This window comes from Glycine soja, chromosome 18 (assembly GCF_004193775.1).
Source record: "Glycine soja cultivar W05 chromosome 18, ASM419377v2, whole genome shotgun sequence".
Lineage (NCBI taxonomy): Eukaryota > Viridiplantae > Streptophyta > Magnoliopsida > Fabales > Fabaceae > Glycine > Glycine soja.
This window is the reverse complement of record NC_041019.1, coordinates 5,904,608-5,919,126: the sequence shown is the minus strand read 5'-3', so window position 1 is coordinate 5,919,126 and position 14,519 is coordinate 5,904,608. Positions and strand designations below refer to the sequence as shown.

At 35.6% G+C, this 14,519-nt stretch overlaps 1 protein-coding gene across 1 annotated transcript; it reads left to right on the top strand.

Annotated features, from left to right (window-relative positions):
- The first annotated feature begins 1,480 nt into the window (after positions 1 to 1,480).
- On the top strand, positions 1,481 to 2,065 carry LOC114396302. The gene is made up of 2 exons (XM_028358210.1): positions 1,481 to 1,567; positions 1,649 to 2,065. The coding sequence occupies exons 1-2, from the start codon at positions 1,481 to 1,483 to the stop codon at positions 2,063 to 2,065; spliced, it is 504 nt and encodes a 167-aa protein (XP_028214011.1).
- The last annotated feature ends 12,454 nt before the right edge of the window (positions 2,066 to 14,519 follow it).

Sequence of the window (14,519 nt, the reverse complement as noted above, 5' to 3'; positions counted from 1 at the left end):
AGTGACACTATTACCCTTTCGGTTCTAACTACTCTTGGTTTTGCTAATGGTATTGATACAAGTGGGTTACCATGTTCGAGATAGCATATTACATATTTTAATATAGGACTAATTAAATTTTTAATCCTGCAATGAGGATTTTGAATTTTTGATTCTTAATTTTTTTTTCAAAATTTGTTTCCTATTTTTTTTTTTTGTTATTATAGATAGTCTCTCGACTATGATGATCATTTAAAAAATATTATTATAAATATGTTTTTACATATGCGTGTTTGAAACGTTTAATAATAATTTTTTTTTATATTTTAATAATATAATATTTTAATTATTTACATAAATACATATGATATTTAATGTGTCTTATTTTATGATATTATTTAACATAGAATATCAATAACAAAGATTATCTTTAATACAATAAATTCTTTAAAGATAATTTTTTTAAAAAAAAATAGTTTAGAGATAAAAAATTTAAAACCTCATTTAATTAATTTGAGGAATATAAATTTAATTAACCTCTAATATATTACGAGACTAGTTTGCCCCTTTATTAGAAAGAAATGAAAACAAAAACTAAGGGGATAAATAAGGAGGGCCCCTTTTGTTCAGCTTTAATATAAAGATTTTGATATTTTGAATATGGGGTTGTTTAGGGAGGACCCGCATTGAATGAATCTTCTTTGGATAAGATTATATAAAAGTGGTATAAGTTATCATCATGAAAAGAAGATATGAACAATTGAACATAATATTTTTTATGCGAGGTTATTGTTTGACCGCGGGGAAACTTAGCATTTTTTTATTTATTTAAAAGGACGATGTGCGGTTTGGTTTTTTTTTTTGTAGTCTATAATCTATCACTAGAACTTGGCTATCTTGATAACATATTAACCATCTAGATTATGTTAAAATTATTTTATAATTATTATAACGGATTATCAGAATTAAAATGTTATTTACGGATTTTTTTATGCGACTAATGTAAGGTTTCTGTTTGAGAACTAAGACCATAGGAAAATTTTGTATTTATTTATTTAAAAAGACCAAGTGAGGTGATTTTCTTTTAATCTATAACGAGAAGCTTCATTATCTAGATAATATATATATAAGTTAAACTTTCTGTCAGAAGATATAATAATATATTCTGATTTTATATAATTGTTATATCTATTAGATTTATTTTCATATATTTAATTATTAGGTTTATTTTTAGTTTTATAGTTATTATATCTATTAGATTTATCTTTAGCCATTTTATTAGATTTATCTTTAGTCATATCTTTAGCTTATATATCTTTAGCTCGTAATCTTGTATATAAGTGAATGATGCTTAATGAATTATTCAAGGAAATAATTTCTTTCATGGTATCAAATTGCTTAGTGAAAGATTTTTGAATCTTCCTCAGCCTTCCGCACACAGACCCTAGCACCGTTCAACCCCTTTCTTCTTCTTTTTCTTCTCCCCTTCTTCTCCATCACTATGCCTGACTCAAAATCTACCTTTCACCCTGCTTTTGTTGTATTCAACATCAAGAATCATGTCCCAATCATTCTTGAGATGGAAAATGTCTAATATGCGACATGGGCTAAAATTTTCAAAATTCACGCACGATCCCATAGGGTAATTGATCATATAATTCCTCTGTAGGATGGCAAGCAGAAGGCGCTACCAACGGAGAAAGAGACAGAACTCTGGTTGACACTAGACACCACCGTTCTACAATGGATTTATGCCATCATTTCTCATGATCTTTTAGATACTATTCTTGAACGCGACACCACGACAATGAAGGCCTGGAATAGGTTGCGTGATATATTCCAAGATAACAAACACTCTCGTGCCGTTACACTTGAGTATGATTTCACCCACACAGCCATGAAGGCCTTTTCAAGTGTCTCTGCTTACTGTCAACATCTCAAGTCACTGTTGAATCAACTCAAGAATGCCGACTTTTCGGTCGATAACAGTAGGTTGGTTCTGCAATTGGTGTCCGGTCTCACTGAATCCTACAAGAGAGTGGCCACACTCATCCGTCAAAGTGATCCCTTGCCTCAATTTTATTAAGCACGATCGATGCTTGTTCTCAAAGAATCCGGCCTTAAGAAGGCGGCTCAGACCTCGTCCTCCGCCATAGTGGCTCGTGACTCGGATGAATCTCAAGAGATGTCTGATCATTCATCAGCATGCTGCACAAATAATGGTGGAAAACGGTATTCAAACCATGGCAATTCTAGAAAGAATCGCAACAACACTGGTGGTCATGATAACTCAGGCGTTGACAAGGGAGGCTCTGGTTCAAAAACTTGTTAACTCGTTGGCAAGTGTACCAAATCGTCACAAATAGTAAAGTTCTCGGAAGTCCGAGTGTCGAATCCACATGGACTTTATTTGTACTTAGATTAATGCAAACCCAATTTAAAAGCAAGAGATAAGAATTTAAAATAAAAGATAAAGAAAGATAGAAGTAAGGTAAAGAAAAGATAAGATATTTAAAGATAAAATTAGAAGATAAAGGAAAAGATAAGATATTTAAAGATAAAATTCGAAGATAAAAGATTGAAAGATCAAAATAGAGGATAAAATATTTAAATTGCGATAAAGATAATTACTTCTACGAAATTAAAATCTAAATCTACTAAATCTAAATACTTACTTCTAAAACCCAACAGTAAAATAAGGAATAACTACTTCTAATCAACAATAAAAATAGGGAATAAAATCTATATATTAAAAGCGCTAAAACCTGACAAGTCTAATTAGCCTAGATATATGGATTCTGGATTTGTCTGTTATCAATACCAGTGAACTAATTCTGCCCCACATCTATCCATCTACTTGCCCCTGATGCCTCACGATGACAAGCCTACCTTAACTACCTATCTTCCAAATGCCCTTTGCGAAGACTCAATAACTAAGATGCATTAAGATTACATTCTAGATGTTTGCTAAAGCATGGGCATTGGGGCATTAAGTCATGCTAACCCAATGACTTCTTTCTTTTATTATTCTATTAAGCGTTACCCTCTCCCGAGTGGCCTAACCCTTAAAATCGATTCACGCATTCATTACTTATCCCTAATTAGGCTTTACCTTCTCCCGAGTGGCCTAAAGACTAACAGAAAACAAAGTCCGAGATGCAGAATAAGCAAGAAAGAAAAGCAGATAAAAGAACCTGGAAGGAAACCCTCTAAAAGATAACCCGATAATTTTTTCCTTTTAGTGTTCTCTTAAGCGTTACCCTCTCCTGAGTGGTCTAACCCTTAAAACAGATTCAAGTATTCATTCCTTACCCCTAATAGGCTTTACCCTCTCCTGAGTGGACTAAACCCTAACAGAAAAGCAAGTTCCGAGATACAGGATGTAAAAAGAAAGAACGGTAAATAAATAAAAGAACCTGGAGGAAATTCCTCTTTTTATTGATAACTCTTGAAATGCTCCATACATCATTGGCTTTTTAGGCCTGCCAGGCCCTAGCTAGGGGATTAGCCACTCGTGGCCATTGAGGGCTTTACAATGAGAGGAGGGGTGAAAGAAAGGGAGTAAATGAAACCCCTAGGAGAGGGGGTTCTGTGGTGGTCTCTGTCCCTTGGACTGACACTCTATTTATAGCTGTTGAAGTGAGCTTTGAGCCTTCATAGGCGCGCTTAGCGCGACACCCCATGCTTAGCGCATGTACTTCTTGGCCCGCTTAGCCCGTGACGCGCGCTAAGCGTGCGTATTGGGCTGGACCTTCTTCAAATTTTCTTTTTTTCTTCAATTTTTCTGTCCTTTTTGCTTGTTACACCTCCAATTTTTATATCTGCAACCAAAAATTCAATTTAATTAATTTTCTAACTTTTAATCATAAATAACTACTAAATAATTAATTTCAGGCCAATATTTGACTAATTTTCTACTATCAAAATACAATTATTTAGCAGTTATCACGGGGGTAAAGATGGCGGTGGTAGTAATCGCAAAGGTGGACAGCAGCAGTCCCAAAGCAACCCCTGACATGCAGGGCAACAATGGCCTTGGCCATGGATGCTGTGGGTTGTTCTTCCTTGTCTGTACCCAGCTGCTCCATGGGCCAAGCCCAATTATCAGCAACCTCCGCGCCAACAACCCGGTATTCTTGGGTCCAGACCTCAGCAGACATACACAACCACAACTCCTACTCCAACAGACATCGAGGCTGCAATGCACACCCTCGGTATTACTTCTCCGAATCTAAATTGGTATATGAACACCAGTGCCACCTCTCATATGACGTCCACCTCAGGTAATCTCACATCTTATTTTAATATGAGCAATCATCGTGGTATCACTGTTGGTAATGGTTAATCAATTCCTATTCGTGGTTATGGTCAAACTAACTTGCCTTCCCCACATCCTCCTTTAGCCTTGAAAAATGTCCTTCTTGCTCCTAATCTAATCAAAAACTTAGTGTTGGTTCAAAAATTTACCACTGATAACTCTGTGACTGTTGAATTTGATCCCTTTGGGTTTTCTGTAAAGGATTTTCAAACAGTGATGCCTCTAATGAGGTGTGAGATTCGGGGCGTGCTTTATCCTATCACCGAATCCACCACTCCAGCCACTTCTTCCTCTACTTTTGCTGCCTTAGCTCCTTCTCTTTGGCATGAGCGGTTGGGACACCCAAGAGTATCTATCTTGCATTCTCTTAGGACGAATAAATTTATTGAATGTAATCAAATTAGAGATTCTCATATTTGTCATTCATGTTCTCTTGGAAAACATCTACCTTTTGTTTTGTCACATTCTCATACTCTTATGCCATTTGATATTGTTCACATTAATCTTTGGACATCACCTATTTTGAGTTCCTCAGGGCACCGATATTATATCTTGTTGTTAGATGATTATTCTAAATTTTTATGGACTTTTCCTTTGTCAAACAAATCAAATGCTTATTCCACATTCATAAATTTTAGAACTTTCATCCGAACTCAATTCGAACGGGAAGTAAAGAATATACAATGAGATAATGGTAAAGATTTTGAGAATAAGCCTTTTTGGGATTTTTGTAAAATGAATGGTATTTCTTTCCGAATGTCTTGTCCTCATACTTCTCCTCAAAATGAGAAAGCCGAAAGGACAATTCGTACAATTAACAATATTTTTCGTACTTCACTTGCCTATGCGTCATTACCTATTTCCTTTTGGCATCATGCCTTGCAAATGGTGACTTACCTTCTCAATATTCTTCCTCATAAGTTATTGAACTATAAATCTCCTCTTAGGGTTCTTTATCATAAGGATCCGACCTATTCTCATCTTCGGGTTTTTGGGTGTTTATGTTATCCTCTATTTCCTTCCACTACCATAAATAAACTTCAACGCCGCTCTACTCCATGTGTTTTTTTGGGATATCCTTCGAACCACCATGGTTATAAATGCTATGACTTGTCTTCTGGGAAAATAATTATAAGTCGTCATGTCATTTTCGATGAGACACAATTTCCATTTGCTAAATTACATACTCCTCATATTCAGACTTATGATTTCTTAGATGATGGCCCAAACCCATACGTAGTCCACCATTTAGTGTCTCAATCCACTACTCCTAATGCTCAAACTCCTAGTCTAGTTCCATTCGGGCCCAACTCCCCTAATATTGCAACCGGCCCAACCGTTGAGCCAAAGAAGAATATTGTTAATTGTACGAATTGTCCAGTGACTGCTTCCCCTCCTCCTAGTCCAGCCCATTCTTCACGTCCCAGCCCACCTCCTCGGGCTGTTACACGCAACCAACATGGGATAGTTAAGCCAAAGAAGATCTTTAATCTTCATACCACTGTTGCTAAATCCCCTCTGCCACGTAACCCCGTGTCGGCCCTTTGGGACCCGAATTGGAAAAAGGCTATGGATGATGAATTTGATGCTCTTATTAAAAATAAGACGTAGGAGTTGGTGCCCCGTCCACCTGATGTTAATGTAATTCGGTCATTATGGATTTTTGCTTATAAAGAAAAATCTGATGGTTCTTTTGAGAGGCATAAAGCCCGCCTTGTAGGTGATGGCAAAACTCAACAGGTTGGCGTAGATTATGGTGACACATTTAGTCCGGTGGTCAAACCAGCAACTATTCGCACAGTTCTGAGTCTGGCTTTGTCTAAGGCATGACCCATTCATCAACTTGACATCAAAATGCCTTCTTACATGGTGAACTTAATGAGACTGTCTACATGCATCAACCTATGGGTTTTAGGGACCCGCAAAAACCTAATCATGTTTGTTTGTTAAAGAAGTCTCTATACGGGCTTAAACAGGCACCACAGGCTTGGTATAAGAGATTTGCTGATTTTTTTCATACACCGGGGTTCTCTCATAGCACTTCTGATCATTCTCTTTTCATCTATCGACAAGGTACTTCTATGGCTTATATTTTGTTATATGTGGATGACATCATTTTGACTGCTTCCTCTGATGAGCTTCGTAAGTCCATTATTACCCTTCTTAGCTCAGAATTTGCTATGAAGGACTTGGGACAGTTGAGCTATTTTTTGGGCATTGTTGTAACTCATCATGCAGGTGGTATGTTTTTATCTCAAAAGAAATATGCCATGGAGATTATTGATCGTGCTTGCATGTCTTCTTGTAAGTCATCACCTACCTCTGTTGATACTAAACCAAAGCTTAGTGCTACATTAAACACTCCATTTGAGGATTAGACTCTTTACAGGAGCCTTGCTGGGGCTCTACAATACCTTACTTTTACCAGACCTGACATTACATATGCTGTGCAACAAGTGTGCTTATTCATGCATGACCCAAAGGATGAGCACATGCAAGCTCCCAAGCGCATATTGCGCTACATTCAGGGTACTATAGACCATGGTCTTCATCTTTATCCATCATCTACATCCACTCTTGTTTCTTATACGGATGCTGATTGGGGTGGATGCTCTGATACAAGACGGTCTACTTCTGGGTATTGTGTATTTCTTGGTGATAATTTGATCTCTTGGTCAGCTAAACGATAGGCTACTTTGTCCAGGTCTAGTGCAGAGGCTAAATACCGAGGGGTTGTCAATGTAGTGTCAGAGTCATGTTGGTTGCGAAATCTACTTTTGTAGCTTCATTGTTCGATCCAGAAGGCTACATTGGTTTATTATGATAATGTGAGTGCGATATATCTTGCGGGTAATCCGGTTCAACATCAACGCACTAAACACATTGAGATGGATATACATTTTGTTCGTGAAAAGGTTGCTCGTAGTCAAGTTCGAGTTTTACATGTCCCGTCTCGTTATCAGATTGCAAACATATTTACCAAAGGACTTCCTTTGGTGCTATTTGAGGATTTTCGAGACAGTCTCAGTGTCCGTCGACCTCCCGCTTCGACTGCGGGGGTGTGTTAGAAGATATGATAATATATTCTGATTTTATATAGTTGTTATATCTATTAGATTTATCTTTAATCATATCTTTAGTTATTAGGTTTATCTTCAGTTTTATAGTTATTATATCTATTAGATTTATCTTTAGTCATATCTTTAGCTTGTAATTTTGTATATAAGCGAATGGTGCTTAATGAATTATTCAAGAAAACAATTTCTTTGACTTTCCATATTCATTTAACAAGAAATGTCCAAAGGCCTTACATCATCAACTACAATGGATTAGAGATGAGGAAGGATCTCCTCTAACCAATACATCTCCTTTACAAAAAAAAAAAATAATCTTGGTAATTCATCAGCTGCTCTATTAGTTGTTCTGTGTGTGGGAATTAATTAATGAATGAAAAAAGTGAGGACTAGTAAGTTTTACACAGTCTTGAATCAGACCTGCAAAATAACAACTATTGCCTTGTTGTATTCTTGTCCATTTCAGAAAAATTCTCAGGCAATCAGTTTCAAACTGTACATTAGAAAACAACAAAAAAACCGATGTTTCCATTGTCCATTTAAAAGCTAAAGCTTCAGCTATATGGGCTCAAAACAATTTGGAAGCAAAAGAGAGGCTGCTGCCAAAACATCTCCATTATGATCCCTGTAAATAGCTGCCAAGTGGAATCCTGTTTTTATGGATAACCCATTGATTTCTTTCATACCAAAGCACCCATAACATTTCATAGACTCTTCTCATAAATTTGTATCAACTAGCTTTCCTCTTCCCTGTTGATTCTTCATAACCGGGAGTATATTTTTGCATGCCCTCCATGCCAAATTGAGGCACTTTGTTGGAAAGGTTTGAATTTTCCAAAACATGTTCCAGAAATTTCCTGGGATAAGACTGGAGTTACCTGGGTCACTATTATCTGCATGCACTGCTTGGTGATATCCTGTTTTCACTATGAACATTCCAAATCAAACAGTCATTTCTGTATGCACTTGTCTTAGAATATTCTGTTTAACAGTATTTGGGAAAAGAGAATCAATCTTGATCAATGAGGTCAGCAACTAGCAAAGAGGGATCCATATCAAAATTTTGTTGTTCATAAATCTGTCCATCAATAGTATTAGGCAACCATTTATCTCCCCAAACATGTACAGATCTACCATCACCAATTCTCTAAACAGCACCCTTCAGAATTTCTTGAGAAACATAAATTAGTTCAAGTGTAACTTGGCCTCCACGAATTTCTTGCTTCTAGGGGGAAGAGAGAGGATAATATCTTGCTTTAAGTGCTTTGGATGCCAGACAAGAATCATTTGACAACAACCTCCACATTTGTTTAGCAAGAAGGGATTTGTTAAACTCTTTCATCCTTCTGAAACATAGACCTCCATTTCTCTTTGAAGTAGTGATATTTTCCCACTTTAGCCAATGTATTTTCTTAGAATCAGGTTCCCCACCCCAATAAAATCTTGCTGTCATACTTTCTATTTGATTACCCAGGGAGTTTGGTAGCTTAAAACAACTCAACATATGTTGGTATCGACTCAATAATTAACTACCGATTTTATCAATGTTTCCCTTCCAGCTTTTGATAACACTTTCTCCTTCTAGCCTTTTAGTTTTTTCCAAACCTTGTCTCTAAAATATTGGAACACTTGATTCAGAAACAATAGAAGACAAGATTAATTTGAGTCTATTTGCTATCGTTTTTGTAACGACCTTGAAGATTACGTTACATAGGCCTGAAATCACTATAGGGTGGACTGGTTGTTTAACCTTAGGAATAAGTGAGATAAAAGTTGAATTCAACTCTGTAGGATCACCATCATGGTTCAATATGTTGAGCACCAACTCAGTTACATCACCACCAACTCTTTTCCAGAATTTTTGATAGAAAAGAGATGGTTTGCCATATAAAATATGATTAATTTTTATTAATTATTATAAGGGATTACTTTTAATCAGAATTCAAATGTTATTCAATTATTATTATTTGACTATAATAAACTTTTATCCATTATATATTAATTACAAAATATTTGGAGACGGATTTTATGAGTGACTACAAAAGCGATTATAGGTTTTTACCTATCACTAGAGATTATAAAAATACTATTCTATTAAGCATAATAGCTTAAAAATATAATGAACCATCAAGAAACATAATTAAATGATAATAAAATAACATCATCTAACATCTAACAGTGAAATTTGATGGTAAAGACTTATAATATTGACACATAAAAATATCATGGAAGAAAATTTTGTTAGTTTTTTGTTTGTTGACTAAAAATAAAAATTCATATAAGTTTACTAAAAATATAATTAATCCAATAATAATTTTAGTCTAATAAACCAAACATGATAAATTTAAAACATTAGCTTATTTTGCAACAGAAAAGTTTTAATACAAGATAATCATTTTTTCTGAATCGTCTAGTAATTATTACCGAAAACAATGAGTAACCACTAACTATAAAAGAAGATTAAAAATGATTAACTTAACTAATAAAAGGTTATCTAAAAAAAACACTAATATAAAGGTGATATGGTCCTTTCATTTAGTGACAATCATGCGATAGTCATATGCCTAGACTTGTGTATTTGATGGCTTGTAGGTCGATCTTTTTTTTTTTTTTTTTTACCTTTCTTAAATAGTTTATTTGTTTTTTTAGAAGATAAATAGCTTCTTTGTTACTTTGGTGGTTTTGGGGCTTTTGCGACTATGGGTGAATCAAGGATATCTTCTGATTGAAACTTGAAAGTATGGAATTAATTGTAAGATTAAGAAAATCACTTCTTTTAACAAGTACTTTTAATGTTTTGTAAAAAAATATATATATTATTTTTTGGGCTTGAAATAAGAAAAAATAAACTATGTATAATGAATTAAAATATAAATAAATCTTAATTACTTTCAATCCAATTAATATTATCTTCAAAATATTTAATTGAGATTTTTTATAACTATATTTTTTAAATAAATTTTAATGAAGAGAAGTTAATTGATGCTAACCTTTTTTTTATAAATAAATAATGTTAACCAACTTTCTTAATTAATATGTAAATTATATATATAGATATTTTATATTTGAACTCAGAGAAATATTTTTTATATACACCAATCTAAAGATCAAATCTTTAATAACTACATATTTAAAAGAAATAATTATTTATTAAACGTACCACACAACATGTTGACTTTTACCACTATAGCCGAGGCTTTAAAAAACTAAAATATTAAGAACGTTTATTCTCACTAGTTATCTCGTATAGTAACCATTATTATTTGAATATTTTTTATTTAAATTACTCTTTTTGAATGAAATTAATAATTTTAAAATATAGAAAAATTAATCAAATAAGAGAGACACATTGCATTTAAGAGAGATGAGAAATATTAATGGTTGATGTCATGAATTAATGTGAACTACTAGTAGTTTGTATCAGATTACTGTACTAATTACTATACCAGATGGCGGCGCCCCAAGTTTGGCTTAAACTTGTAGCTTGTAGAAAGAGAATACTACCCAACAAACAGCCACCGTTTTTTGTGCAAATTGACCAACCTTTAGTTTATTAATCAATAATAATCAAGATTTGGCAAAGTTAAATTTAATTAAGCCCGTTTATTTTCCAATTTTTTTATAGAAATAGTAAAAACATTAATTATGTTGTTTTATTTTATTATCAAAATTTTATAAAATATATTTAAAATATTAACAACATGTCAAATTTAATTAGTTCTTGTTTGACTGTCTCCTTGCTTAAATATATAAGATCATATAGACGATCAAATCATACAAGAGAATAAGCATAAAAATAGAACATCTAATAATGAAACATAAATATTGATTAATGAGTCATAAATAGTATGTGGAAGTCATTTTCATTACATTCAACCCCAACAAATGAGAGTCTAGCTACTCTCTCTCTCACATACACATTATATATATATATATATATATATATATATATATATATATATATATATATATATGAAAATCATAAAAAGAAAAACAGTGAAGATGAAGGAGCCAATTTAGAACTTGCCAGCCACCACACAATCATAAGAGGATGCTCTCAAAAAATGCCAGTGTCTTGGCAATCCCTCCTTTATGCTTTTGGAGCTATTTTGTCGGCAACAATTTCCTTTGCTGAGCAATCATTGGATCTGCAACCCTTATTTTGTCATTTTTTTGTTAAGCCAAACTAATCCTTACCGAATTTATGACAAAAAGGTAGTTCCTCAAGAGACTCTTTTATCACTAAGCAGCTAGGTTGGTGACGTTGAACAAAAATGTCAACTTTGACTTTCCATGGGCTTCAAAATTGCTCCATTCATTCCTTATTTCCTACACAAAAGCTTAAAAACATTAAAATAAAACCCAATAACTAACTAATTAAACATAGATCCTAATTAATTGAAATGTAATCTAAAAATAAGTTAAACATAGCTCTAATTAAAGGGACAATTAATAGAATAATTGTTACTGAATGCACCCAAAAAGATAAACATATAAAACAATTTATATATCAATAGCTTCCACACAAATGTCTCTACCTTTGGTGACATATACTGGGTCCACAAATATTTAAAGAAAAAATCTTTTGTTACCCTAGCAAAACCATTAACTTTGTTTGTCAAATTTATCGTGTAACCACCACTATTCCTCCTTCCATATATAGTCTAGCATCATTCATCCCTATCTTTACATTGGTTGGACTCAACAAATTTTCTAACCTATGCTACATATCCTCTTCCTTTTATAAAAGTGTCTTTCTTCATTTTCACTCCCCTTCCTCCTATCCTTCTGCCTTTCTCACTAAGGTTCTTTTGTTCTTAATCACAAAAACTAACCTGCGTAACCTATCCTTTAACACCGTACCCATCTCTCAACCCAATAATCATGCTAAAAAAAATTGACACCCTCATGGATTTTGAAAACCATGGATTTTAAGGCAAAGATATATGTATATATTGATATAAACTCAGTACAAGGTGTACAAACAAGAAGATACATACCAAGAAATATCATCTCAAAATAGCCCGTATACTATGGACTAGAACTAGGATAAGACAGTGAGTCAACACTAATTAAGCTAGTTGTTTAAATACAAAAAAGGATTGATAAACCATGAAAAGAAGTTGACCGAATTTTGCTTCTTCTTGCATAAAAATCAATGCCAAGAAATGTTCTTTACAAGATTCAAGATACCCCATGCATTAAAACAAGCACCTCTGAAAGCAATTCTTTTTCTCCAATTCCAAATACTCAAAACATGTTTCGTGCCAAAGGCAAGTCCTTCATCCGTGATTCCTTCTACCCCTATTGAGAGATACAAATTGTGTATAGAAATGTGAAATATCAATGGACTCCCATCCAGTTAAGAATCTCATATGGTCATTGATAGCAGTGGATCAACAACAACATCAACAGAAGGGCAAACAAGGGAAATAGATGATGCAGGAGTACAAATAGCAAGATCCAAGAGGAGAGTTATCAGGCCCGCGTACCTCAGAGATTACGCTTGAATTGCAATACAAGTGATGAGGAGCTAAGCTGGCAGTGCAGGATTTGCTAGATTCTAGTTGTCCCCTGCTAGGATGCATCCATAACCAATTCTGTTATGCAAAATATTCCTAGAAGATATGGATAAATCCATTAGCAGTAGGAAATTATATATATACGTATGTAAATAACTATCAGAATCAATAATAAATATACTCCTCTCATTCCTTTCCTTTACCTGCTTAAGTTCCTTCTTCTTCACTGGAGGCCCTGGCCCTTGAAGCCCAGGCACAGAGCACTAACACCCTTATCAATTTTGGTGCTCTCGTTGCTTTTCACCATGCCTGATCCTGAAGCCCCTCCTTTCTCCTTTGACAAACTTGAGGATGTCCTCAGTCGCCTCACCAAACAACAGCTGTACCTGGGTGAGTCCGTCAATGCCATGACCCTGAAGATTGATGAGCTTCTCCAGCGTGTCTCTCCCACTGTGTCTCCATTTCCACCTCCTTTGCCACTGCCCCAACTTGCACCCACACCCATTCATCGTTTGAAATTAGAGGTGCCTAGGTTCGATGGATCAGAACCACTAGGCTGGATTTACAAAATAAATCAATTTTTTGAGTATCACAATACACCAGACACAGACAAGCTTACCGTTGCTTCCTTCTATATGGAGGGCCGCACCCTTGCGTGGTTTCAGCGGATGAACACCACTGAACAATTTCCCTTGTGGTCCGCCTTCTTGCAAGCTTTACGCACCCGTTTTGCTCCTTCACAGTTTGAGGATCCTTCAGGAGCTTTGTGCAAATTGACCCAAACCGGCATTGTTGCACAATACCTAACAGATTTTGAGGATCTCGCTAACAGAACCACCAGGTTACCCACCCCATTTCTCCTAAGTTGTTTTATCTCCGGCCTTACTCCGGAGATACGCCGGGAAGTCCAAGCTCAACAACCCGTAACCTTAGTCCAGGCCGCGGGTCTCGCACGCTTACAAGAAGAGAAGTTCGCTGACATGCAAACTCCTTCACGCGTACGACCCTCACACCTCACCCTGCCCCTCTCATCGTGACCACCACCCTCCCTAAACCTTCCACCTCCACCACGTCCAGCCCCACCCCTAAACCCTCCCTCACCCTTTACATAACCTACTTCACCCCTCCCACCCTTATTGCCTCCTCCCTCTCGCCCCCACCCCAGGCCTGGAAAAGATTGTCTCCGGAAGAAATGGCTTCTCAGAGGGAACAAGGCCTTTGCTTCAATTGTGAGGAAAAATTCCATAGAGGCCATAGATGCGCCTCTAGGTTTTTCCTCTTCATTTCAGAAGAAGACGACCCACCCCCTCTTCATATACCCGCTTCTGACCCGCCCAATGTTATAACCCATGACCACCCCACAATTAACTCCCCTTGACCCACCCGATAGCCCCAACTCCTATCCAGCCCAAATATCACTTAACTCCTTGGTGCGACGCGTCGAGCCGGAAACTATACGACTGATGGGCAATATTTTCGGCCACCCTCTGTTACTACTCGTTGATGGGGGTAGTATCCATAACTTCGTGCAACAACAATTGGTGACTCAATTGGGCCTACCTTGTCGCGACACCACCCCTTTGCGGGTGATGGTAGGGAATGGTCAATACTTGGAGTGTACTTCAA

Coding starts and splice junctions, on each gene's coding strand:
- LOC114396302 (XM_028358210.1), top strand. CDS start 1,481: ATGCCTGACTCAAAATCTACCTTTCACCCTGCTTTTGTTGTATTCAAC. Junction 1,568..1,648: donor TCATTCTTGAGATGGAAAAT/GTCTAATATGCG, acceptor ATTCCTCTGTAG/GATGGCAAGCAGAAGGCGCT.